Source organism: Lepidothrix coronata, unplaced genomic scaffold (genome assembly GCF_001604755.1).
Source record: "Lepidothrix coronata isolate B3197 unplaced genomic scaffold, Lepidothrix_coronata-1.0 Scaffold44, whole genome shotgun sequence".
In the NCBI taxonomy this organism is placed as follows: Eukaryota; Metazoa; Chordata; class Aves; order Passeriformes; family Pipridae; genus Lepidothrix; species Lepidothrix coronata.
The window spans coordinates 4,017,847-4,041,339 of record NW_016690224.1 but is presented as its reverse complement, the minus strand read 5'-3'; the positions used below and the strand labels follow the sequence as shown (position 1 = coordinate 4,041,339).

The window sequence follows — 23,493 nt, the reverse complement described above, 5'->3', positions numbered from 1 at the left end:
AAGATCATTCAAAGTTTCCCCCTACACACCAAGTTGCTTCTGTGAACATAAACACTACAGTTCCTCAACACTGTGAATAAGGGAAAGGCAGAGAAGAATTTCTGCCCTAATTCACAAACACCAATTTTCTCTGCATGGAAAAAGTGGGATGGAAAAGACTTTGCAGAAAAAGAAGGGAAAGTTAATAAAAATCTGGCTAAAAGGACTATAGAACTGCACAGCATGAATAGTATTACACAGATGGCTGCCCACCAAGGAAAGCAGCTGGACTGATCCTAAATGACTGAACACTGTAGCAAGTTGCTATCTTTACCTTCGACATTGCAAGAAAAAGTACCCATCAGTAGCATATGTTGGAAGATGCTGATACTCTAAGACATTCATTAAAACCCCTGCAACTGAATGCCAAAAAACACAAGGTAATTCTTCGAAAATCTTCACTAAGCTTCTTTAAAAAGCAAATCAAAAAGGTTCAAAGTCAATAAAAACACGTTCACCAAGAATAATCTGCGTAGTGGGATTTTGGATCTTTATTTCAAAACGAAAACAAAACCCACACTTAACCACTGAGGTTTAAGATTCAATCCCAATGTATTCCACTATGAAATTTCAATTAAAAAAGAAGCATGTAAGTAGAAATTACATTATTAACATCTCACACATCTACCAGTGTGTGTTTCCCCAGAATCAGAGTGCACCAGTTATGCCTAAAGAAAACTCATTTGAGGTGGTAGAAGAAAAATGCTTGTCATCTGGGAGAATAAAGGGTACAGAAAAACATGAAGTACTCCATTATGATTTGCCTCTAAAGTTTTGGAAAGCTGTATACCACCAGCTGTAGAGTCCTATTAACTGATAAGTAATTTCCTTTAATGTTTTTCCTTTGATAAAAAGCATCAACTTTCATTTATTTCTTTTACCAAGATCTGACTTGTCCAAACCAGCCACATTCATTCCTCAACACACTGGTCATTTTAGGAGCTTCCCCAGCTGAAATTTTGCAGCCATAGATTGAAAATGCAAAACATTCAGTTATCTGCAATTCATAAAAAAATTCATCATGTTACTTTCACAGTACTTAATCTGTTTATTTATCACCATTTATAATTTTTCAGCGTCTAGGATTGCAAACTCAATTAATTATGCATGGTACATGCTACAAGGAGTTTCTCATTGTGATGGGCTTTCCTGACAATACAAACACTGCACACCATCACAAGGCAAAAGCCTGATATTCTACATGTAAGAAGCTTTTTTTGTAAGTGTTGTGATTAGTATAAAATACTGATCGTCTTCTGATTAAAAGATCTGTGTTAAGGTCAAGGTACCGTGTTCTAAGAGCCAAACCCCTGAAAAATAAGGGTAAAGAAATTCTTAGGAAGTATTTCAAAGACATTTTGAGTCACAGCCACCAACTCTCAGTCACAACAGACACCCTTATTGCCACCACTTTCCCGGTACGGATTTGTGAACAACATTTGAAATTTAAGTGCAGCTAAATAAGCTGATGGAAAATGTGAGATCAGAGGATACTGTAACAAAGGCATGATATCCCTCCTGCTACAAACAAAACCACATCTAACAGCAGCAACAGAATTCTCACTTGAACAGTGTTCAAAACAATCTCCTGTGTTCTTATTCAGCTTTTAAGTTCTTGGCAGAAACACAGAATTGTTCTCAACAATTCAGACTATTGCTAAAGGACTTAACTACATATTAATATCTCCTCTTGCACATCACTCTCATCCACAAGCGATAGAATGTCCTCGAGCAGACAGTTCACCTACAGGTGATCATTTAATACTAGTCTGTAAAACACACTTAACATTCTTGAAGCTGCCTTTCTCAAGTAATTCATCCCATTTTATCTTTTTTTCTTTCCTTATCCTTCCAACACCCTCTTGTCTCTGAAAACTTGTGTTTAATACTACTATATTATATTATAGTTTAAGAAGTGGGCAATTCTGTGAGTGAAAATTGAACATTTTGTTTGAAGTACCCAATGACATTTGCAAAGATCTGCCTGTAAATACATTCCCAGCTCTCAGTTACCTGTACTTCACTCAGGTTCACAGAACACTCCCCTGGCTGTGGATACAGGCACATTATACAGACACAATTTATATCCATCACTCAGGAGCACGGCATCCAAGGGCAAGCTCAAGAGTGGAAACAGTCTCTCTATTTTCATGAAGCACAGTGTCTGAGCTAATAAAGCCCTCTGAAGCCCTGCTGGGGCAGCTCAGGTGTATCAGCATTATGCTCCTAACGCCAGGGAGCTGCAGAGATCAGGACACAGAGATTATCTAATAGTTCTACCTGAATCACCCTCAATTCAAACCCTGTTCATTCACTCCAGCCCTACCAGGGTGAGCCAACTCCTGCAGAATCCCTCAGGCTCTCCCAGCCATCCTTCCCAGCTGCCTAAATTACTGTCCTAGACACACCACTGCTCAAATGCAGAGGTAGATGGGTTCTGGCACTGAGCTGTGCTTAAAAAGCTCCAGGGAGTGCTGAGAAGGGAAATTAAAAGATTCCTGAGTAGCTCTACGCAGAACTAATCACGATTTTCTCTTGGCTGAAGGTAATAAACCTCAATGAAGTCAAGCTGAATCTGTAAACTGCCACTGAAATGTCCCCATAGAGCACAGCCTAAGGAATGCCACAGCACCCCATTACCTGGGCTTTGCCAGCAGCCAGGCTATCCCAGACTGCCAGAGCTCCCCTCAGGGAAACACTGACTATGCTTAGGTTTCTAAGCTAAGGATAAAGTGAGAGAACAGCAATGCACATAGAAATATTCTCCTTCAGCCATGGGAAATTTCTTTTCTGCTGTAACCATGAGACCTCAAGGAATAATCTTAAAAAGGTAAACGATGAATGGGTAGGTCCCTTTATCTCATAATGGGATACAGTATTACTGCCCAGACACCCATTTCTAGAGAATATTAACTCTGACACACCCAGCTGAACAACAGAGCAAAAAACAGCCTTCAGACAAAGGGAAGTGAAGGGCTGAAGCAATTCTTCATTCTCATAATTTTTGTTCAACAGACGAACTCTGTATGTGTATTTTAAGTTACATTTAGTCAACAATGTGAAAACAATAGAATTACTATTTTTTTCAGTCTGTGGTATAAAATCAAGGAAGGTATTATCAAACAAGACAAATTTATCAACTGCAGAACAACTAAATGCATCACAGCTTCAGGACCCAGTCTGGGTAACACGAGAGGATGTGTGAGCCATCAGCACCATTCCAGTCACGTTCCTGCGGTCAGACAATGGGCTGCAGATCTTTACTCTTGTGATTTGGAAGAAACAGATAACCAAGTTTAACTACAAAACTCAAAATTGAATTTTCCTGGCTGACAGCTAAATATGCACTTTTTACATGATAAACAGTATTTAAGTACACTGAAAATGTGCAAACTGTATGTAACACTTGACAAATTCAGTTCTGTGAAGTGAGCAACTTATTTGGAATCACTGAGACAAGATGAATATGGAATCCTACTGTGTTATTTTAGCAGCAATTTAAAAGACATAATACTACAGTTTTTGTCAGCTTGTGAATCACATACAGTACTATCAGACTGCTTGGTCATTCCTACTTCCCTTTCAAATCCCATGAACAAAATAAAATACTAGTGCAAGAAGCAAAACAGAGGAGAAAAATCAGAAGAAAATGATTATTCTTCTCAGTGAGGTAAATCCAGAGAACAATGGGAAGTATGACAGAAGGAGATCAACGAGAAAGGGTCTGGAATAACAAGCCTTTGCTAGTCAGATTAAAATGACAAACTCTCATGCATTTGTCTGGGAGAAGAAGGAAAGTGGATTCAAAAGTGTATTTTTAACATGAAGACAAGGCAAAAAACAATCTAATATAACTATTTCCTGCTTTGAGATGTGGGTTGGCCAGATGACTTTCAGAAATCCCCTCCAATCTCAATTATTCTATGGTGACAACACTTACATAGAACTTTAGCAGAGCACCATCTGAATTGCAACACCAGGATCTTCTTCCCAAATACTCATGAGCTGTGTTCAGCAGCATAAGCGAAGAAGGCAACATAGGGGTATCAGGACTCCCTGCAAGAAAGAAGTTGGTAAAGGTTAAAGTAGGACAGAACTGAGTTAAATGTGAGTCAATGCTTCAGCTGGCAAAAAGAAGTTTTCTCTGTGGTAAGAAAGTGATGCTTGCAGAGCCCCCTACTCCCTTTAGCCAGCAAGGTAAGATGACAATCAAGTGTTTATTATTTATATTCCAAAGTTATATCGTAAGGAGTTCAACTCCAATATGTAGCAGTGGATAAAAAACCCACCTTCTTCTCCCTGGTTCTGCTGCTGCTGGCAGCAAAGGGATCGAAAAGCATCTTCCTCATGCTGGATGATCCTGTGCAGGATAATCCATGGAAGCACTGAGGAGACGTATGGCTCTTTTGGTTCCTCCTGGACTGCCATGCTGCAATCTATGATCTAATAAAGAAACAGACATTATACAATCAAAATGATGCAAAACAAAGGTCAGGTGTAAATCCTTTCCAAAGCTGGCAATGCATTTTATCCTAAGGAAATAATCTGAAGTTGAGTCTCAGCTTCTCATTGTGTCTACAAAAATGATACAAATAAGATCAGCTGGTAAGGGAAGGATAGAAGATTATTTCCCCTACCCTGATGTTCCTCTTGCATCCTCATTTTCCATGTAGGTCTTTCTCTGTTAATATCACATACAAACAGTGCACAGTAAGCATGAATTCTTAGTGCTAGTAGGCCTCATTGTGGAAGAAACCTACCTACAACCCAACATGGAAGAGGAACTTAAACAAATTCCAGAATTCTCTACCAGGTTTTGCAACAACTGTTTAAGACCAGCTGGCATCTTTAATAGATAATATATAAATTATGTACCCAAATACTCTGTTCTCCAGAATTCCATTACATTCCATATCACATAGAACTTTACACAATGAGAGTATGATTTTGTGAGTAGTGAAGATCTTTGGCTTTTACTGAAGTACATGAAAATTTGAGAATTGTAAGCACATTGAATTTTGACATTTACTAGACCAGCTTCTTAATAGAACTGAGAGCTTGCCATTACTTACCTAGACTGAAAAAACATTCATTCAGTAGTTTTCAGGTTTGAAAATACCTTCTGTAAATGGCAGTATTGGTGCCATAACTTACAAGCTACACCCAGGCAGCTCAATCATACTATCACCATTTCAAAGAGCCTAACAAAACAGTGTTATTCCTTGGCTCTTACCACCATTCTATGATTATTTTAGGCAGCTTGGTGACTGAAGGTACCTGCTGGCACTGGTGCACTCAGAGCATCTCTAACATATTGAGATGAAGCCTGTGGTAATGCTCACATAATATGGAAATACTCAATAAAAATGCAACCAAAACCATCACTGCCAGTCGGTGGGAATTCAGACAGCAGCTGTACCATGTCTGGAGGTCTGTAGCACACAATCCCTCTTCCCTAGTGCCAGTGAACAGGTTACCTGAATCAGGTTGTTTGTTAATCGAACGAGGCTTGGTGTTACAGAAGAGTCTTTCAAGATGCTGTTAACTGATGATAATGAAGTATCTATTCCTGTGAGCAGCTGTGTTACCGTAGCAACCCACTCCTCTTTAGCAGAGGCTGCTGTCATATTAATCATCTGCTGAATTGCTTCATTCAAGGCAACATCTGAGCATTCAAAGCACTGCTTGTAATCTTTCAGTTTGAGCAGGGAGTCCTAGGGAATGTAAATACGAAAAAAATCTATTATAACAATGAAGAGTTTATTTTAAACATGAATGCACAGCAGGGAAAAGCAAAACTCCATATACAGTTAATACGGTTACTTTAATGAAATATAACAGAACACCTTTAAACATAACATTAAAAAGGACAATAGGACAAAAAGACAAAAGGTCCTGAATGGATCCAGGATGACAAATACACAAGTAGGATCTAAATTTTAAAAAAATCATCACAAAATCTTTCTGCTTTAATAAGAGATGCAAGGAAAGAAAATAGTCAGGAAAGGGATGGCTGTAGGTCTATAATTATAATGATCTGCAGCTGCATAAAGTTCCTACAGAAATAGGGTTTGGATCTTTATGATCCTGTGCTACCATTTTATTACTTCATAAATAACAAACCAGCAACTATGAGGCTAGTGTTATAACAACACTGTCCTGCTTCTTTCCACTCTCCAAAGGTAGGGTCATGAGATGGCATGGAGGCTGCAGGATTTAGTTCAGTACAGTTAAAAGAGCATCAGTCTTCTGTGCAAACTCTTTTTTCCACCAGATAACCTGATATGATCAAATTGTTCTCATAGCTGAGCTCATTTATAATACACTGATTTTCATAGTGTCAAATGGACTAACTCTACAGCAATTACACTGGATGTATCTATCAACAGTTTCTCATTCATGCAGGAGAGACATTACATCATAAAAATCACTCATATGCTAGACAACTAAGTTTCAGAATGGTTGCAAGTCAACAGCAGCAAAAGCAGGAAGTATTCACAGCAGGTGCAGACAGAAGGAACCCATCCATAAAATATCTCAGCAAACGATTCAAGTTTCTTTGAACTTACAGTTTTTCTGTTCATTTCATGTAGGCCTCAGCATCTTATATCTTTAGTCACATTCTCAGTCAGCACAAGCTGGCACATTGCTAATGATGTTGATAAAGCTGTGGTGTTCAGAGCATTTACAGATTTGGTTCCATGTTTTGCTTTCTAAATAAGACTCGCTAACCATCAACACCCAACTCTAGCAATCCTTTCATCCTGTTTTTAGGAAAATCCCATGTTAAAACAGATTTTTAAAGAAACAAACCAGACCTGCAGGAGAAGCAGCTGTGCTGGTCTCTCTGGTATGGACGTTACGAACTCCAGATGCTTTGCTCTGCCATAGCCATTAAAGCACAATGTTGGACGAAGCAGATGCACCACTGCATTGTAATCTCCTGCCTCATACAGTCGCTGGATCTCTTCCAAAGACTGGCATCTCTCCAGAGATTTTAGGTTCTTTTCAATCTGAAAACATCACAGATAATATATAATCCAACTTTTCACATATTTGACTACTGACACTTCTCCCAGCAGTTTAGCTATAGAGCTACCTCCAGGAACATAAACCAGAAAGAAAACACCTACCATGTAATACTTCACCCACTCAACAGATTTTTAACGAATATACAGTGTATGACTAAGGCACATGGAAAATGAGAAGGTGATTTGTGACAACCAACATGGCTTCACTAAGGGCAAATCAACCCTAACAAATCTGGTGGCCTTGTATGATGGGGTTAAAGCACTGGTGGATGAAGGAAGACTGACTGACGTCATCAACCTGGACTTGTGCAAAGCATTTGACACTGTCCCAGGCAACATCCTTGTCTCTAAACTGGAGAGACTTGGATTTGATGGATAGATGACTTGGTGGATATGGAATTGGCTGGATATTCACAACTCCAAGAACTGTGGTCAACGGCTCGATGTCCAAATGGAAAGCAGTGATGAGTGGTGTTCCTCAGGGGTCAGGACTGGGATCAGAACTGTTTGAAGTCTTTGCTGGTGACATGGACAGTGGGACTGAAGGCACTCTAAGCCAACACCATCAAACTGTGCCGTGTGGTGGACATGCTGGAGGGAAGGGATGCCATCCAGAGAGACCTGGACAGGCTCGAGAACCTGTGCAAACCTCATGAAGTTCAACAAGGCCAAGTGCAAGGTCGGGGCAATCCCAAGCACAAATACAGGCTGGGTGGAAAATGGACCGAGACCAGCACTGGGGAGAAAGACTTGGGGGTGTTGGCAGATGAGAAGCTCAACATGACCCAGCAATGTGCTATAAAGATTTTAAACTTTATTGCTTCAAAGTCCAAAATCAAACATTTCTACGCTGCAAGAACACATCCATCAGGGGGACTTCATCACAGGAGATTCTGCTTCAAAGTGCACCCAGCTTGTTACATGGAAAACAAACTCCTGAAGTAGAAAGCTCAGTTAAGCAAAGGTGATATTAATGTTTAAGAACAGAAAATAAAACACTGATTCAACAGTCTACCGCAGTCTATGCAGCTGCTTTAGTATTTTTGTTTTGCATAAATGCAATCTAAAGTTATACAGGACCAAAAGATCCAAAAGCTGTAATTCTTGAAAAGGAGAGGATGGTCTTGACATCACCTTCAAACTGTGAACCTCTCCTTTGACTCTGAGATATAGTAATCTTCCATCATGAAAGAGCTAATTCATAAATGACATTTGAAACTGGGAGAGATGGAGTGGGAGGGATGGAATGGGGAACACAGACCTGCAAATTAATTCTTACCTCTTCTAAAGAAACAACAGAATCAACATGTAGATTAGGTAACCGTATGACGATGCTACACTCATTGCCAGCTTTAGCTTGTGCTGTAGTGGAGTTCTGTAGCATTTCAGTGCAGATATCATAGTTTTCAAGTGCCTGTTCCATGTCTCCCTAAAGAAACAGTACAGAAGAAAGCAATCAACCACAAACTCCTGTCTGACTACTGAAAGTTCAGGTTTCCAAAGCATGTAGAAAAGTTTTAAATTCAATGCAGGCATTGCCAGCGTGATTAGTGCATGTCCTCCCAAATAAAAAACAAATTCACTGACAAATCTCAAATGAAAGCAAAAATACTTAAAAATGCAATGTATCTTAGCAATTTAGTTTAAAAACAGGTAAAACAAAACAGAAATACAGAATCCAGCTTGCATAAATTTGCAAGATTTGTCTGGATGGCTAAAATCCCTTTCCTTTAAAAACACAGAAGACTAAACCAGCAGAAATAACTCTTCCATTTGTGCAAATAAAAACACTGAATCAAAAAACATCCTTATATTCTGCAGAGTCAATGCATTCTACTTGCACTGTGCAACTGAAGTAGTTGCTGAAGTTGAGAGGTGAGGAGAGGAATGCAAGCTGCACAGGCAAAGTACAGCTCTGCATATCACAAGAAAAAATGCCAGTAGGTGTGCAGGAACTCTCATTTTTCCTCGAGTAAATTTACTGGAGAGGAATCCTTAGGCAAAAAAAAAAAGAAGAAAAGAAATGGAAGGAACAAGTTAGTTCACAGCTATGCAACTGACTCACATAACTAGCTGACAATTGATTTAAACATAATTAATGCATAAAAAAGCCCTCTTTGATGTCCTGAGGAAGCAACATTTAAAGGGAAAAAAAGAAGACTGGGATCAAATAACATTTCAAATTATTCCCTCAGTGATGTGTTTAAAACCCTCTGCTTCAAAATCTGCATATTAAATTCAACATCTTCAAAAGAAGAATTGTGCTACCTTGAAAAAGCAGAGGGGAGAGTAATAAAACATAGAGTCTGCTTCAGTTAAAAATCCATGTTTTGGACTGCCTGGGACTTTGATGGTATCCATAAGCCAGGTCCCCAAAAATCTATGTTCTGCAGTTACACAATATGATTCCAAATAACTTTGGCACAATAGTTTTTTTTTAAGCTGAACATGAGCTAATTTAAACAAAGACTCATATATTAAACACATCTGAATATTTGCTTAGCATGCCAGATCTCCTACTTTTCCACCTCAACCCTTAGGGACAGTTAATTATATATATAAGAGCAAAATAAAATCACTGTGTTTTGAGCTGATTTTATCCATATGCTTGAAAAGAGCTGAGATTCACAAATCAGCTGCTTCTGAAGAGCATTGATTTTAACTTGAGAGAAGTTTTATTTGTTAAATCAAAAGTAAAACAAACCTGCAGTGCTAGAAAGCGAGCTTTCAGCCAATACACCCGAGTCACAAACTCCATCCAGCCTTCTTCAAACAAATCTCTTTGTGAAGAAGCAAATGACAGCTGCAACAGGTCTCCCAAAAAATGAGTTCCTGGGAAGTCAGGACCAAACTTTCCATTCACAGAGGCAGCTGGACAATTCCGTGGAGAAACTGCAAATCAGTTGATTACATTTTACCATCAAGTTACTAACATCCCATGGAAAGAGTCTGGGATCTCAAAGGTACTGATGTACTTAAAGGCAAACAAATTGATAGAGCAATAAAATACAGATCTGGAAGATATTCATTAAATAAAAATAGCTCCAAAATCCAATGAATTCCTGGAAACATTTCTTCATATACCTTGAGTGTTTTTAGAGTCTAAAGAAAGAAACATCCAGTGCTCACCTGTAGAGCTCTTCCCTTTTGTCAGTAGCCACTGATCCAATTGCAGTTCCATGCAAGAAAGGCTCATCAACATCATATCCTTCAGAAAAAGTAGGGAGACATCAAAATAAAACAAACCAAACCCCAAATCACTAAATCTGCAATTTACTTCAAAGAAAACCTTCATCTTGTCCTCTTGGGATTTCTATTCCCAAGTTGTAACTACTTCTTCCTCTGTCTAAAAGCTGTATAAAAAGCATTTGCAAATCAACAGGTATGAAAAAAACCCAATACTTAGAAAAAGCATTTAAAAAGATAAAAAATCTCGGTTAATAAAGAAGGTCAAAAGTCCATATACATTACCAGTAATAACGAGAACCAAGGGAATACATTCATAAATATACTTCCATTTGTTTGAAAAAAGGGCATGTATAAGTGAAAAATACACAGAAATAAAAAAGACACAGGACGTATAAAAATTTAACACCTGCTACATAGAGACACTTTTGTCTGTTTTGTAAATGAAGTCAATGGAACACAGCAGTTTTCAGAATTCATATTTCATTTGCAAAAGAGCAGAAACATTTGATCTGAAAAAAGTAATTTCAAACTGAAGTCATGCCAAAAGGTAAATAACTTCCCAAATGAATACACACTGATAACGTGGGCGGGTTCAGTGGACAAGTATCAGAACTGGTTTTATAATTCAAGAAGTATCATCTTCTGCCACTAAACTGGTTTAGCATTAATTTAATGAATTTACCATTTTTCTATTTGCATTTGGGAAATCTACAAATAAAATGGTGATGCTGGGAGGGTGGGTTGGTTTGGTTTGGTTGGGGTTTTTTTACTGTAAATTGCAGGTTATCTTAAAACTACCCTGTATTTACTCTATTTAAAGCATCAATGCTGACCCTTAATCAGCCAGTGAGAGCAGAGCAGCCTCTCTACTCACCTGATGACAAAACAAAACTTTGTGTCATATCAGAAGCAAAGGGAAGGGGAAAAAAAAGAAAGAGCAACAACAGAGTAAAGTGATAAAACATATCTATGTCTGTAGCATTTACTACATCTCTATGCACGTGTGTGTGTTTATACACACACAGATACACGATATACAGGGTACACTTGCATGTAGCATCACCCAGATCTGTCCAGGAGCTCAGGAACAGCTCCATGAGCTGCAGGCCACCAGTTTATGACAGATACAACAGCTGGGACAAGCAGCTCCCCAGACAGAGCTAAGCCAAACCTGTGTCTGAAATCCAAACCTGGATTTCAGTTGGGTACTTCTGGCACACAGAGAACAACACAGCAGCAAATATGGGAATAAGGAAAAGTGTTGCTTTACCTTGATATGCTGGTTACTCGAGTCCCTCAGCAGTGGATTGGGGAGGCTGCTACTGTGCTTCCTCCAGCTGTTATAGATACTAAGGACCACCTCACACAAGCCAGGAGGCCACTTCACCAGAAATTTTTGGCTGATGACTTTTAGATATCTCATCATCAGCTCCAAGATCCCACCATTGTTCAGGTTATCCAGCAAGAATTCATGAACATCCTGTTTTTCTAGAAAGTAGATAAATACAAAGCCATACATGTTTAAGGCTGAGGCAGATCATCAAACAACTAAGTTTCAGCAGTGTTTTATGCACTAATCTTGCAGCAGTTCTCCTGTGCTGCACATGTGCAGAATCCAGTTATTGTATTCCTATTTGTTTAAATGGGAAACTCCACACAAACTCCACTGCACACAGTGATTAAGAAATCCCCCAGACTTAAAAAAATCACACCTGTTACCAACTGAGATATTTCTATACCATAACATTATACTTTTTAAAATAGCATATACTTCTGTATCTTCTAGGTATGATAGGAAAATACAAAAAATAAAGCATACAATATGGAAGAAACAACAGAGAAAGAGTGAGGGGTTCCAGTAGAAATCCTTACCAGATTCCATAAATGTTGTAGAATCAAATGACATTCTGTGTGGTCCAACATGCTGGAAATTCTCCTCTTTGATCTCTGATTGCACCTCATAGTTATTGAAAGGGTCCTCTTCCTCCTCAGGATCTAATTTCCTTAATCTGTGTGAAAGGGGACAAAAACCACAACATCAACAAAGCCCTCATTTGTTCTTTCCTTACTAAGTGAAACCTAAACATGGAAAGTTGTGTAAATTTTAACAATGAAAGCCCATTAACTGAAGCAAATTCAGAGATTTACATCAAGTTCCCAAATTTTGTCCAAATCAAGATTACTTCACCTTATCCATTTTGACATCTTCATTGTCCTCTAATTCACATTCACACTAAGAAAATCTTTCTTATTTTTCAATTTTTATTCAGTAATTTTCACTAAGAGCAATTTTATTAAATATATGAGGAGGCAATGCATCACATCTGCTTCAAAAAATAACACAGGTCTGGTGGTTTTAAGGTTGGGGCATATCAGTCAAACAAAATCCCAAAGAGCTTCCTCTCTATGATATTCTCACAATGAAGGGTGTTGCTGTACAGTACCTGGAAGGAAGGAACTTCACCAACAGCTCTTGAAAGTCAACCTTCTCCTCTTTTTTACACTTGGTGTTCCGAACTCTAGCAGATCTCCTTTTTGCTGTTTCACCACTATCTTCTGTAATTCTTCTTCGTTTCACTCCTTTCTTAGATTTATCACCTGCAGATATGTCACCTAGAAACATAATTAAAAGAAAACCCTCAAATCTGACAGGTTAAATTAACAAATAAAATTAATTAATTTTTAAAAAATTAATTATACAGCAACACTTGAGATTCATTGGTTTCCTTCTGAATGTAGTCCCCCCAAAAAATTAAAAAAAAAAAATCACTAATTATAAACCGGCTGTGGCATTTTGTATAAAAATGCTAGTCTGAGGAAAGAAGCAGACATAATAAAAATGCTGCACTTCACTATTAATTAGAATTCGTTATTTTAGTCTTCAAGAAGTTTCTGAAATGGGAACCAGAGGAGCCTGCCTGTTAAAGGCAGAAACATCTGTAAATTCCCATGAATATCAACAAAATACTGGTAACCCCTTGATAGTTTTAGATATGTAAATACATATACATCTACAGTATAAAATATTCAAACCTCTTGCTACAGATTTCAAATAAATATAACTGACAGCTCGGTTCTCTCAGGTTCTCAAAGCATGAAGCAGAAGAAAATCCAGTCACCTTTCTGAAAGCTCATTCATTCTAAGGATCTCAAGGCCCTTCCCAACATTAAAAGCTTGATATGCATCACTGCTGGGATGGAATCACAATTCTGTTCTCCTTAAAGACTGAAAAACTGAAGTGAGAGTCAACAGCACAAAACCAGAGGAGGTCAGAAACTCCTGCACTGGAGGAACAATCAAGAAAAACAAATCAACTTGACTCTCAATTCCATTACATAGGAAAGTCAGTCCACTGTCCTGAACACTGGTCCTATGTCTCAGTCAGGAATCAATGGTTTTCAGACAGCTTAGGTGGCTTTTATTTCCTAATGTGAAGGGTTAACAGATCTTAACTCTCTAGAGCTCAACTTCCCTTTTTTCTATCAGATGTTATACACATTCTGAACAGGTTCTGAATCCACAACATGCAGTTTAAAGACAGCATGTCCCAAAGCATTCTGGAGTGCTTTTAATACCCAGATAAGTAGGAAAGAGATCTTGAATCTCAGACTGAAGTACCTTGCTCACCTACAGTAGCTCCTGGTTCCAACGAACTCTGACTGTGACTTGGAAAGTTGGGTGTTGTTGGAGTGTAAGGTAACACAGGATCTGGCATTGTCATCACTGGGTTAGTGCTGACAGGAGTTGGCTGAATAACACTGACAGGAGTAGAGGTGGGAGAAAGGATCAGATGCTGGACTGGGTCTCTGTATTCCGAGAGATCAATTCTCTTTCCCAGACTGGGCCGAGGAGGATCACATGTCGTGAGGTGCTGATACATGGCAAGTAAAGCTTCTCCCAAACACTTCCACCTGCACACGGGAACACAACAGCATCGCGGCATTAATTCTTGTCACATTACTTTCTAAATTATATTTACAGTATTTTCTCCAGTAACTTAGAGATAGCAAGAGCAGCTTCTCAGTGGGAGAGCAATACACATTTGAGTGTCAAAAATATGCCCCATGACTAGAAAAGGTGGAGAATATCTTTCTATGTTTCCTGTCATATGGAACATGACAGGCCTGGAACAGAGGTCCTTAGGAGCTTTCCTTCACCACTTAGCAAGCTAAAGTTTTCAGAGGAAACTGGTATACTGGTTGCAGTAAGAAAGAAATGGGAGTCACTAATGTGCCCAATCTCAAAGAATGTCTATGCAGTAGTTGCTGAGGGAATTACTCTACACTAAACCCTAAAACTAGTAAAAAATGTAGTGTAAAATAAACAATTTTCAGGTTCTGCATTCAGTCAACAATAATAAAAGAACTCACCCTCATCCACAACTAGGAGCAACTTACCTGCAATAGGACTTACATGCAAAGTCCATTAATATTCCAGAAAAATACGTGCAATAAAAAAACCAAATCAAACCCCAATCCTTCATAATAAAGACATACACAACAACTTACTAGTATCTTTCTATCTTGCTGCAAATAAATACTTGCAATTTTTTTTGTTTCCACTATCCCAACAGCAAAAAGAATTTTTTAAAAGCTAAACTTACTTTGAAATTCATATACAAACTGGACATATATGAATAATCCAATAATACAGTTTGAATAGCTGCCAAATCACTCTTAGCTACCTTTTTTTTTTTTTTTTTACATCACTGGTTTTAAATCAAAAATTGAAAACTGATAGCTGTGGGGTTTGTGCTAAAACAGTAAGCACACCAAACAAACCTATAAAGTAATAACAAAACACTGGGGGGTTGGTTTGTTTTTACAAGGCAAAAAAAAATTGTTCTGAAAAAATCTGAAGCTCACCACAGCTGTGACCACACGGGGCTTCAGAGGAACCTTTTAAAAAGAGAAAATACAAAGACATACGTGAGAAAGGGAATTGGCTGGACCAGTCTGAGGTCTGGCTCCCTGTCACGCACCAGCAAAGCTTGTCTCTTCTTACGCAGCTCCAGCGCTTCGTTTATGATTCTTCCTGTTTCAGCTGCACTCACATTTACATTATGGATAGACATGTCACTAAGAAATAAAGAGAAATGGAGACAAGTTAAAGCTTTTGTTTGTTGGCTGGGTTTTTTTTATTGGTTTGTTGTTTTTTTCTTAAAGGCTGGGGGGCATTAATTTCAAATCTCCATACAGTGTAACAAAAATAGTTTTAAAAAAAGGATTCAAATAACATTATTTTATGAACTTTATGGCATGCATATAGAAGTGTTCACCACCAGAAATCTTTGTTTTGAATGAGCAGCTAACTTAGACAGGTCCTGTAAATTTTATGGGCCTTCATTTTCTTTTCCCACTTTCCTCTTACCCACTCATTCTACAAAATCCACACAGAAAGAAACAGTCTACTTTGCAGAGCTACACAACACCAAACTTTTAGCAAAGGTTTTCCATTACATACTGAAATAAAAAATAAATAATAAAGGACTAAAATCTTAACCATAATGTTGCAAAATACCTTCAGAGTTGCACTGGTCTGAAATCTTAATAAAGTAAGAATTTCGGCATCTTGGGTACTAATGAAACATACAGAGCCATCTGACTGTACTCATTTGTCAGTAAAAATCAGTAAGACTCCCAAAGTAGTCCCAAATTTGTAACTGCTTGAAAAAGCAGTAATGGGGGGAGGAGGGGAGTTTAAGGTGCGAGTTGTTTTGTTTTGGTTGTTATTGTTTGGTTTTAATTAGGAAAACTAAAGTGAATGCTGCAGGGATCAGCTACTAATAAGTAAAACAAAGGCAGATGATTATGAGAGATCTGGGTGTGAAAATAAGTGAGCAGCAACAAATGGATCCTTTGCCTCTTTCTACCTCCCTCCAAAAGTTATTATTGAAGAACATTCTGTCAGCAGCACCAACATATAACATCATTATTCAGAAGGCAGGTTAGCAAGATATCACTATCACTTAAAGCATAAGATCTCAGCAGCTTTTCAGAACAACCCCAAACCCCAAATTTCCACTCCAAGGGCAGCATGTACTGTAAGACAACATTCACCATTTGAGGAACATCCTTAAGGAGTCTTTCCGGAGGCAAGGCTGCTCCTCAAAGATCTTCTCCTTCAGAACCAGTCCTTTGCTGTATAGGCAGTCTTTTTCCAGAGCTTTGCAGATAAAGTACAAACATGCTGACAGAGAAATAGGAATTGAATGGTCAATGGCTGCTTTGGTTCATTCAAAGCTCCCAGTTCTGGGCCTCACATACACCACTGAATTCCACCCTAATGTGACATTTGCATTAATTAGTCCCATAGCTTTGTAACGTGTCAAATAATTACCTGCATATAGTTCAAATAGCCTATTATGTCTTTCCAGGTATTATATCCAGAAAAAGAATATAATTAATTTTGTTTAAACAATGTTTGCAGTACATCTTTCACTTACTTTCAAGATTTCATTCTGACACAGAAGAAATCAGAATCATAAACCGGAATCACAATTATTTACCATTTTTATGTTATCAAATGTCTTAACTGCACATTCCACTGGTGAAACAAGCAGTGTATCCCACCAGGGCTTTGCTCACGTGTAATGACGTGAAGAGAATTAGAACCATTCCAGTGGGACACACCTAAGGGATTAGATTCAACAATTCTGCCATCTTGCAACTTCTCTCCCAAACTTCCTTTGAATCAGTTCATGCACTGGATATTACTCAAATGTAAAATCATAAGGTCAGTTATATCCACTGCTGTAACTACAATAAATCATACTCAGCTATGTAGTTTTATAGCCAAAACTATGTAGCTGGAAATCAGTAGAAAGACAAACCTAACATACATTGAAAGGGAAAAGAACAGTCTACAGGGAAACTTCCTGCAGAGGCTCCGATCTAAGAGCCCCAGTCATTTACTTTTAGGGTAACCAGAACTGATATAAACCATCATACTTCATCGTGAAATTAAAAAATCTCTATCAGGAAACAGAAGCCTCTATCATACCCTAACGTATTGCTTATGCCAGATACAACCCATACAATTGCATCATTACAATTTTTTTATTGGTATGTAAAATTACACATATATTGAGATTTTTTTCACACATCGTACTCACTTGTGTAGTCACTGAGTGTATACAAGATTGTGATAAGGTTATCTAAGCAAGGCCAGTGATCAGGATTACACCTGAGACCTTCTTCGAAAGCGTGACGAGCCAAAGGAAGGCGGATTAGTTTTATTGCCACACGACCAATTTTATACCAGAGGTTGACATCAGTAGAGTCCAGCATCACAGCCTAGAAAGCATAACAAACAACATCACACTCCAGACACACAGATTCACTTGTCTGCAGGGACTGGCACTGCTTTAGTTTTCAGCAGAATCACAACTGCTTTGGGGATTGAAAGGTGGACCAGTTACATCCCATATAGTGTCAGAAAGTACACACTATTCAACTATACATTCACATGATGTATGCCAAGGTGTATGTCTATATTTTAGAAAGTTTTAACAAATATTAAGGCTCCACTGTTTTATTTCAGCTGCACTGTACCTCCAGATAAAACTCCATGGCTGTCTCTAAGTCATCCCGTTGTGCTGCCAGTTGTGCTAGGTTTTTATAGGTGGAATATTTTAACATCAAACCTGGGTGTTTCAGCCCTTCTTTCTCATCACCAGAAAGCACTGCCTAGAAATAATAAAGTAAATGCAATATGGGCATTAGGAATCAGACAAGTAAAAAGGACAGTAAACAACTTGCCAATTGACAACACTGACATTTCCAGGTAGCCAATTAGAAATGAAGACAAGATACAGTAAAAGCAGTTTCTAAAGTTTCATTCTCTGAAGGTCACTGACCTCTCTCAGAAGACGAATCTCAAGGAGCTCATGATAAGCTTTAGCAGACTCTTCAAATCGGTCATGTTTCTGAAGGTCCAAAGCCTTGTGGTACAAAGCAAAAGCTTCTGCTTCCTGGGATTAAAAAAATTAGAACCTATTTGGTAAGGCAACTTTATTAAACACAGTTATTACAATGTACTTACATTTACTATGTATATCAGTGGTTTAACACTTCTATTACTTTACTGACCTAAAATAACTCATTTGAGCCAAGTTTTAGTTTGCTAAAGGAGAGTCCAAGAGATAAGACAGTAACACAGCTTTCCTAAAAACAGGACATTATGTTGAACAATCCCTGCAACGAGAGGATGAAACTCCCATCAAGACAAAACCTCACTAACAAAATAGTGGGTCTACTCACCTGAGCTTCCTTTGTCTGTGTCTTATGACTTTTGAAGGTCCCTTCATAGTCATCCTCCACCGTGGAGCTCGCGTTCAGCGCCGCGATTCGAATCTGCAATGGCAGTTGGGAGGCAACAAGGAATGTGACATCTACATGTGCCCCAGTTTCCTTTGCAAACTGGATTCTTCCCCCCCCCTTTTTTTTTTTACTTAAATGTTACAGGGACAATACTGTGAGATCTCTACGTAAAGTTACAAGAGCTGTAATGATCAAATAATATCAAAACAATTTCCCACATGAAATCGGCTGAAAAAACAAAATTTCAAGTGTTTTACAAGCAACAGCTTCTCTAGAACAGACATGTGCAATACAGTGTTGGGGTTTTTTCAAATTCTTAAATTTACCAATAACTACTATCACTTCAAAATCAATGGTCTCATTATGGCAATTTATTCTTGGTCCCAGGAAAAGAGAAAATTCTCCATTTTATTTTTACCAAAACATCTCAATAAGCCCTTACCATGTTCAGAGCTTTTCACACTGTCTTTCTCCAGGATTAAGAGGAAGGGCCTAACAAAAACAGGTCTGGAAAGCAAACAGGATCCGAATATTTACTCTGTTTGTAAAGAAAACACTCAGAAGTAAAGACAAGCTGGGAATACTTTAATCAATAACCAATTAACTGTTCTACTTCACCACCACCCCATGGCAAGAGATAAACTACCCAACCACTGAGGAACAATAACATGGAAGTGAATTTTAACTAGAGACAGAAAATAAAATACAAAGTTATTAAAACACATTAATTACTTCAGGATGGCTTTCACGACTTTCAGTTACTGTGTAATATTCAGTGAACATACAAGACAGTAACAACATTACAACACAAGTCCCTTTAAAGACAAAAGCTAAACCCAAAAATGCTTCTTGAATACTCCGACACTTTACGAGCATGAATCGTTATAGCTTATGAGTTTATCTTCAGTTGCTTCAAAACAAACCAACCAACCAAAAAACCCCAAACAAACAAACAAATAAAAAAAAGAAGTTTTCCTGCACCTTATCTACAGCACAAGCCACAGCCCTTACAGATACCTACAGAACAGGAAAGTTAAAAAATGGAGGGTTATCTGTGTCAGACTGACTTTGCAGCAGGCCATAGAGGCTGGGGAACACATTGCTTAAAGCACCATCTGCACTTGGAAATTCCTCTGATTAAAGCAGTTTTCATCACTGCCATCCCTGTTAGAACAGAACCAGTGTTTATAACTCACTTGTTCTTTTTGAATACACTGACCAACCTCTACAGACCACCTCTACTGCAAAAGCAAGTTGTAGCCATTGCATACACACTTGGGCATATTAGATTTATGCAAACAAAAGAAACTGAGCTTTTACTAACCAGTATTTCTTCATTCTGAAGGAAGGATACTAATATTTCCAGTCTTTTTACCAATGATAAAAAGTTTAAAGAGGTAAATACACATTTATAATCTGTAAGCAATTTTTCCTCATAACTAAGCCCATAATTTAGATTCAATTAACTGCCTGAAATATCATGTTAGTAAAGGCAACAAAAAAATGAAAAGAAGTCTGTGCTGCTCTTTTAGAAAAGCTTCACTGCTACGTGATAAAACCTTCCCATCGACTGAAACAAAAAGATGACACATGCAAGACAGGCTAAAAACAGTCTTTTATATGGGAGACTACATTAATAGAACAGTAAGTCCAGAATTAACCACAGCAGGAAGCAGTGGGAGTTTTGAACTATAAGCTGAATTAACTCACACATCATCATGATTAGTTCTGTGTGTAGACAAAATAATGCTTTGACAGGAATTTCATTCATGCAGCAATGATCATTTGCTTGCCCATGCACCACTTGCTTTCCCTGCCTGCAGCTAAATCAGACTGACAACTGCACAGCAATAAAGCATTTTTCTCTTTAAGTCACTAAATAAACATTAATAAAACTTCCAGTCTCTTTCAGGACAAAGACTCCTTGTCTACTTTGCATATGGAGAAAATACATGCCCAGAGATTGGTGGTTGCCTCTTTCAGATGTATCGAATGCTACACATTTTGTCAGGAAGTGCAGTTGCTCATGACATCTAAATAAGTAAGTTTGTGTCGTCTCAAATCAATCACATATTCAAATTGAGTGGCTTGAAGTCCTCTCACAAATATGCCTATTCAAAAACATGCCCAATCTTGCTCAAGGTGGAAGTCACCAGCAGAGACTCTGGTCAAGAGTTAACTTCCAAGGTCAGACTGCCAGGGAAACTACAATTACAGAAAACACGGGAAAACAATTCTAATTCTACTTATTATTTATACCAGAACTTTGTACCATACAGGAACTTACTAACAAATACTTAGAACCTCTCCTCTCTGGTGTTTACAAGTTGAAAATGCATAACCAAACAGAACTGTGTAATGCTCCTGAAAAACAGGGAAAGGGTGTTTCCTCCACACAGCTTTGTATTGGTGTGTCAGGCACTGGGGGGGCTATTTCGTTTCAAACCAGGCACTGTACGTGGTTACAAAAGTAATAATGAACTGAGTTACAACAGGGTCCTAATCTCTAGGAACTGGGTATGCCTCTACCAGACCTTCCAGAGGACCACAGCTACAGCAGATAAGTAGGAAAAAAGAGAATTACTCTTTACTATAAACTATTACAAAGCAGTTTTAAGAGTGTATCAGCTATAAATCTGTGGCTATGACAGCCGTGCACATCTTGAAAGGCAACAAGACTTTTGCCTTCAAAATCTTCTCTTTTACCTTAGTAGTTTAACACTTAGGTAAAAATTCCAAATGTCAGCTCTTGGTCCCAGAGCTTGTGTTGTCAGCTTCAAAGTAAGAAACAAAGGGAGTGACTCGGGCTTTCCTGGCTTTTATTGTCGCTGCTACACTCGGGATCTACACATTGCAAATACACATTTGTTTAAAAAAAAAAAAAAAAACACAAACCAAACACCACTAAATCTTTGTTTGGGATTTTTTGTTTGTTTGTTCGTTTGTTTTAACACCGCAAAGATCCGCCCGCATTTCAGCACAAGCCGGTTTTGCCGAAACACGGTCACTTTCTGCACGGAGAGGCAGGGACGCTGCTCACGCCGGCACACCGGGGGGCGGCACAGGGGGCCGGGAGGAGGCGGGAGCCCACGCTCGCCTCCCACCGCGGCGGGAGAGGCACGGGAGAGGCCGCCCGGGCCGGGCAGGGCCCAGACACCGGCTGCCCCTCAGGCCGCTCCGCGGGGCCGGGCGGACCGGGACACTCACCTGGCGGGGGCCGCCCCCGGCCTGCCGGCGCTGCTCCCGGGAGTTCCCGGGGGTTTCCCGGCGCGGGTCCCGCGCGGGTCCCTCCCGCTCCCGCCGCTCCCCCGGGACCCGCCGCTCCGCCCGTTTCCACCGCAACCGCCTCCGGAGCCCCAGCGCCAACAACGGCGCGTTTCATTGGCCGAGCAGCCCCTCCCCGGGCAGCCAATGGGAGCGCGGGGCGGCGGGAGGCGGGAGCGGGCGGTGAGGGTATGAGGGGAAACCCCGAACAGGTGCGAAATGAGCTCAAGGTCACCGCGTTTCCCTAAAGCTTCCCGGGAGAAGATGAGAGACATCATAAGTGCCCCTGGGAGGTGTTTCAGCATGGTGACAGCAGCGTTGCAAAATGTGGAATGTGTGAAAATTTTCTTGAGAAAGGATGTTTATGAAGTTTGATCTTTGTGTGCTTTCAAGCCTAATCAAGAAGAAAATAGATTCAATGCGTGAAACAAGCTCTAAGCGATGTCCAGGTATTAGTAACATAAATCACCTGTCGGTAGAATTGCCTTGTTAAGGTTTAAGGCTTGCCATGTTTCCATGATCTCGGGGGGAGTTTAACAAAGCTTGGGAAGGAGGGTTGTACCACTGATAATGAACACAAAGAACGCAGAATTTACGGGCCACGGGGACATTTGGTAGAACATCCGGAATAAGAAACTAATAATGACAACTCAGAAACTGCTCAAACAGCTTTGATTGGGTAAAAGGTAATTCAGGCAGGGGCAGATCACAAACCCCCTCGGACTCACAGACCATCGACTCAAGAAACCCACCGACCCAAAACAAGAGAAAGACTGAGCCTGCAGACTAATTAGTATGAGAAGTGAGAGAATCATTAACCAATAGAAGATGGAATACTGATTAATAAGAGAACTGGGTAACTTGTAGCCAATGAACATTAATGCCTTTGTTTGCTTAAATGTATAAATAGCAAAAGGTTTTGGTAGTGGTCGTGCTGGCTTTGTGGATTTGCCACACAGCCCCTCTCTCTGCAAGGAACTGTAAATAAATCCTATACCTTGACTCTGTGTGTGGATTGGCCTCTTGCACATTGGGTGAAAGAACCTATTTTGGGACAACAGTTGGATGATGTGAGGCAGTGACTGAAGTCAAACACTGCTGTGACAGCTTCCTGTGGAAGTAATTTTATTTATGTGTAAGGTGGTCATACAGCAGCAGGTTCTAAAGAGCAGGTATGCCATTCACAGCCCTACAGAGCTCTCCATGTCAGGACAGCCTGAGCACAGAGACTGGTGAGGCCCCACCTGTGGGACAGAACCACACATTTAAAGCCTCCTCTTGCTACATCACATCCCACTGACAAAGGTAAGCTTGTGCTCAATCACCACTGACTGAGCATTCATTGCACTGAATCACCATTTAGCATGGTAAGAGTCCTCTTCCTCTCAAATGTATGATCTCCAGTGTCCCATTTGCCTTTCTTTCCATCATGGCAAACCAAGAAAAGGGTATTCATGAGCAGCAGCATCACACTGTTGTGGTTGAAGAGTAACTTGCAAAGCTATGGTAATTCTGTAATACTTTTTTGTCAGTAGTGCCCTGCAGTGTGCTCAGGGCCTCACTGGTCCTCTCTAGTGTAAATACACACAAAGGTTGTCCACAGTTCAAAGGTTTGAGGCTAGGAAATGGTTACTCGGTGTTCAAAATC

At 39.4% G+C, this 23,493-nt stretch overlaps 1 protein-coding gene across 6 annotated transcripts in view; it reads right to left on the bottom strand.

The window, feature by feature from the left end:
- CABIN1 (calcineurin binding protein 1) overlaps positions 1 to 21,912 on the bottom strand; it is a 110,501-nt gene extending 88,589 nt beyond the window's left edge. For 2 of the 6 annotated variants that reach the window (XM_017814097.1, XM_017814102.1), the window contains exons 1-19: positions 21,789 to 21,901; positions 19,024 to 19,119; positions 18,522 to 18,614; positions 18,119 to 18,232; positions 17,814 to 17,948; positions 17,375 to 17,555; positions 16,320 to 16,449; positions 15,189 to 15,338; positions 13,879 to 14,171; positions 12,704 to 12,872; positions 12,132 to 12,268; positions 11,530 to 11,747; positions 10,200 to 10,278; positions 9,775 to 9,962; positions 8,350 to 8,499; positions 6,858 to 7,052; positions 5,517 to 5,753; positions 4,329 to 4,482; positions 3,980 to 4,095 (exon numbers count right to left, since the gene is read on the bottom strand). In XM_017814097.1, coding sequence (XP_017669586.1) covers positions 3,980 to 4,095; positions 4,329 to 4,482; positions 5,517 to 5,753; positions 6,858 to 7,052; positions 8,350 to 8,499; positions 9,775 to 9,962; positions 10,200 to 10,278; positions 11,530 to 11,747; positions 12,132 to 12,268; positions 12,704 to 12,872; positions 13,879 to 14,171; positions 15,189 to 15,338; positions 16,320 to 16,449; positions 17,375 to 17,555; positions 17,814 to 17,948; positions 18,119 to 18,232; positions 18,522 to 18,614; positions 19,024 to 19,026 — 2,742 coding nt within the window. In that variant the 5' untranslated portion in view covers positions 19,027 to 19,119; positions 21,789 to 21,901. Of the gene's footprint in view, positions 1 to 3,979; positions 4,096 to 4,328; positions 4,483 to 5,516; positions 5,754 to 6,857; positions 7,053 to 8,349; positions 8,500 to 9,774; positions 9,963 to 10,199; positions 10,279 to 11,529; positions 11,748 to 12,131; positions 12,269 to 12,703; positions 12,873 to 13,378; positions 13,535 to 13,878; positions 14,172 to 15,188; positions 15,339 to 16,319; positions 16,450 to 17,374; positions 17,556 to 17,813; positions 17,949 to 18,118; positions 18,233 to 18,521; positions 18,615 to 19,023; positions 19,120 to 21,788 lie in introns of those variants that run through there. The other 4 variants (XM_017814101.1, XM_017814103.1, XM_017814098.1 and 1 more) reach the window with 3 other exon arrangements.
- Positions 21,913 to 23,493: the final 1,581 nt, after the last annotated feature.